Raw genomic sequence first — 4,204 nt, forward strand, 5'->3', positions numbered from 1 at the left:
ACAGTATATATTCTGCAGTTATTTGGAACTGAATTAAGTGCTTTCGTTAATCGCTTATGGAAACATTATAATAGATTAGAGAAATACGGGCTGACCAGATGTCCCAGTAGCCAAAGTGGCACCAGCCTCACAGTTTTCATAGTTCGTTATCTGTACTTTCTCACGCCAGTGTTATCGCCGTGTCTAGTGCATTATGGGCAGTTGACTAAAATTAACAGAAATTGTTTTCTATATTCTGTTTGTATGTGCATACAGGTGAGTAACTGAGTGATTTTTGAAATGAACTGCCAACACTTTTCTGTTGACCATTGCAATCCGTAGCTTGAGCTTGGATGCTCGAAGAGTTTTACTCCAGGTCTGGAAGCCGTAACCTCGCGTCGAGCTTCAAACATAAGTTGTGTTAAGGGGCACAAGCTATTTAGCCGGTGAAGGACGATTTCTTACGGCTAGCCCCAATCAGTGAAATCCCAGGTCCTCAGACCTTGTGCGTTTAAAATGTTATATACCGCCCTCCAATATCTGTATTCCATTGTGGAGATCTTCTCTTGAGTGTTTGTTGAAGATTCACCTTTACGCTGCAGGACTGTTCAGCGTAACAACTGGATTCATCGTGGGACGATCCCGACAACTTTTCCCCAGTGCGAATCTCCCAAGTGTGTTAATGGTGTGAGCGAAGTATTTATAGTGATATCTGAATTATAATCATATATATATAAAGGGCTATATTTCCCGAAAAGAGCAAAGCGTAATTTCAGCGGCAAAATTTATTAGTGTCCAGTGTTGTATTCATTTCTCTTCGTTATTTTTTTTTCTTTTCCAAAATAGTGTTCTAATAAATAAGTATAGTGTCATTTAACGCAGTGTGTTTTCGTTGTTTGTATGAGTGATATTTGTGTGCGTTATGGTCTGGATGACCGTCTGATCGTCCGTGAGGTTTTCGAGACGAGACACCCGAACCTCTCGGCGCCTAATGCTTATATTATTGAGACCGACGAGCGATTTGGGAACAGTTTGTAACCTTTTCTTGGAGAGGTCCTTCATCGTCCTGTCCAGGTAAGTTAAAGTATCAGGAAGATACTTATTGGTAGTACCACGAGCCACGAACAGCGACTTGACACCCTGGCGGTTACAAATAAATGACAGCCCGAACATGGACCACGAAGTCAGGACCGGTTACAAAGATTTTTACCTTCGGAATAATATTTTGGTTTGCGAAAGGCCATTGTACATAGTTTCTCTTTCTTTCGTCTGTGACTTGGGGACAGTGGTTAATCCTGTTGGTTTCTACCTCTGAGAAAATTAGTTTATAATGGCTTCTGATTTTTTACGATATATGTTGGTTACAAATATATATATATATATATATATATATATATAGGCAAAAGACAATTGAAGACTCGCTGTAGAAAACAATGTAAGTGCCAAAAACTAGTTACTATAACAGTAGACAAAAGATAGTAAATTGTGCCAAGCTGCACAAAATAGAAAATATTACTGCTTAGAAATACAACCTAGCATATAACGAAGTATGAAAATCTAAGGCATAAACATATTAAAAAAAAAAAAAAAAAAAAAAAAAGTGAAACAATTTCAAGGTGGCACTTACGTTGTTTTCTACAGCGAGTCTCCAATTACCCTATATTATTAGTATTAAACACGGATTGTGATTATGGAAGCATGATTAAGATGAAACGTATCAAATATTTTCTTCTGAAAACAAGAAAGCAGTTTGTTCTACAGTTAATCTATGAAAAACATTAAGGAAAGCTTAAAAAAAAAAGAAAGAAAAAAAACACCTAGTATATCGCAGGAACATTTTATAAGCAAATATTTTGATTACTACTACACTGTAACTGCCCTCAGAACTTAAACTAAGAAAGGAAGGGATTATTTTTTGTGTCAAATGTTTTTTTCTTCCTAGAACTCTTTCTCTACTTTATATCATAATTATTGTAAACTTTGACAATTACAGAATAATCGAAATGTACTCAAATATTTCTGGGAATGATAGCTAAGACTCATAGCTTGTAATAAATAGCATAGCGCCATATTACAAAATATGGTCAACGTTTCATTAATATGAAAAAAAAGGCATTTTCTTAGAAAAACAAAATCTTAACTGTGCAATATTAAAAATGTAATCAACTTGCTTTCTTCTAGAGTATACAAACGAATGGCAGTTCGAATATTTACAACTTAAAATATTTTACCAACATTTAATAACATTCCAGGATTTAAAAAAAAAAATCCTGCAGATTAATTTCAGAACAACACACAGATGTTACCATCATAAATAGTTTGCTTTGAAATTCGTTATATTTTTGTTCTTAGCTTAGTCGGCTTTATTATATTTATTCTATTTAATTTACTTATTCCTTTTATATTAATGGTATCTCTATTTTGGAAGCACATAAGTTTTACGCATTTTTTAAACTCCCAAACTATGCTGTGGATAAGTATGAAGTCTTAGAAAGATTCAGTCCATCCGCTCTCAACAGATATCAGACCAAAAACTGTAAGGTAAATTATATTATTAAAAATTATATTATTATATGCGTCAATTCCATTTTATTACTATAACACCAATTACACAATATACATACACTAATTCCCAGAACTGTACATTTATCACAGAAGAGTGTTTATCAGTATTCTTTTTGGGACAAGGAAAAAATCCCGTGTCGTACATGTTGTAGCAAAGACGCAGGAAGAAAATTCACTGTTAGATACAAACATCAAAACGAAACACTATTTCGGTAAAAATGGACATGGTAATAATAGAAATAATACGTAAACAAGAAAAGCACAAAATAACACTGATATACATAAATACAAGTTCACAGCCAGATCCATCAGATAAATTTAACTGAATCACAAAAAAAACTTTGATCATAATCAGTGGCAGACTAAATTTTGTAAATCACATTTTTATTTTTAGTTGTTATCTTCATTGGTTTCTTCTATAAGCATAAAATTACGTCCTCATGTTCTTCTATTTTGAGTGAAAGACCACATCGATGAAGTTTTCAAAATAGGCTGGAAAAAAGGGAAAAAAATAATATAATTTTTTTCCGAATCTTGAAAATGTTCTATCTTCTAAACTGTTTAGAATCTCATGTTTTAAAACCAAATAGAAGAGTACACTACGTGAGAGAATTTTGTTTGCGTGGTGTGAAATTAATATTGAAATCGGAAGTGATTTCGGTTTTAGTAGAGAGATTGAAGTCGATATGAGATATATTGTTAAGACGCTTAATTAATTAATTAATTTAAAAAAAAATCTTTTCGCTATTTATTATTGCTTTCACTTTATAGCGATGAAAGTTAAAACAGAAAGTGGTAAATTTCTGCCATTTCCAGTTTCAATAGAGGTTTAAGAGAGATGGTACTACTCTTAGTACGCTAATTCGATTTTTTTTTAATTTCCCTATCTCTTATCGTTTTTGCTCTATGTAGATCAATATTGAAACCGGAAGTTATAGTGAGTATCACTTCCGGTTTTAGTAGAAAGTTAAGGTTGGAGATAAAATGTACTGGAAATGTACTTATGATTTATATGCTTCATTAATATATTTTTTTAAACTTAGCTTTGATTTCCAGTACACGTCTTATAATCGAATAAATACGATATTTAAATTGTATTTCTTTCCCTAGACAAGAAATAGAATATTAAAGTACTTGTACCTACCCTTGGGTGAGGATTGCCTCCTATCATTTTCTCTCGTATACACCAGCGTAAGTTCTTATGCATGCCTTCACCAGGGACACCTTGCTTCTTCCAGTAGGACTGATATTGTTGATATAAGGAAACAGGATCTGTTCGAGGAATGGTCGCTGCACTCATATTCCATGGGCGAATAACTACAAGAATAAGAGCGCGTTCATTACTGACACTATGGTTATTTCTTAGCTTAAGTTTAAAATTCTGTACAGAAATAGTAGGTCATGGGTGTCACTTCATAACTGAGACAAGTTCTATATTTTTCTTTTAGTTTTACGTCTCATGATTATGATGTGCAGACTAAAGAAGATTAATGAATAATGAAAATGAATAACTACGAAAAACTGCTGGAATGAAAACGTGGAAGGAAATGGGAAAATGATTAGGAATTAGTTTTCAGGACTTTCGGCAGCTATGATCGCAATGCCTGGGAAATTTAAGAGGAGTAAAGGAATATGGAAGGGAGTAGCGGCATGGGACCAT

General features: G+C 33.6%; 1 protein-coding gene across 1 annotated transcript; it reads right to left on the reverse strand.

The window, feature by feature from the left end:
- Nucleotides 1-2,727: 2,727 nt before the first annotated feature.
- LOC145687807 (centriolar and ciliogenesis-associated protein HYLS1-like) lies at nucleotides 2,728-3,878 on the reverse strand. The gene is made up of 2 exons (XM_081761231.1): nucleotides 3,689-3,878; nucleotides 2,728-3,036 (listed from the first exon to the last, which is right to left on the reverse strand). The coding sequence occupies exons 1-2, from the start codon at nucleotides 3,842-3,844 to the stop codon at nucleotides 2,983-2,985; spliced, it is 210 nt and encodes a 69-aa protein (XP_081617357.1). The 5' UTR covers nucleotides 3,845-3,878; the 3' UTR covers nucleotides 2,728-2,982.
- Between the last annotated feature and the right edge of the window lie 326 nt (nucleotides 3,879-4,204).

This window comes from Thermobia domestica, chromosome 6, assembly GCF_964235325.1.
Source record: "Thermobia domestica chromosome 6, izTheDome1.hap1.1, whole genome shotgun sequence".
In the NCBI taxonomy this organism is placed as follows: Eukaryota; Metazoa; Arthropoda; class Insecta; order Zygentoma; family Lepismatidae; genus Thermobia; species Thermobia domestica.

Excerpts from the sequence above, each read along its gene's own strand:
- LOC145687807 (XM_081761231.1), bottom strand. The coding sequence starts at position 3,844 with ATGAGTGCAGCGACCATTCCTCGAACAGATCCTGTTTCCTTATATCAA. Across the intron at positions 3,037-3,688 it reads GAGGCAATCCTCACCCAAGG|CCTATTTTGAAAACTTCATC; the intron begins GTAGGTACAAGT and ends CCTTTTTTCCAG.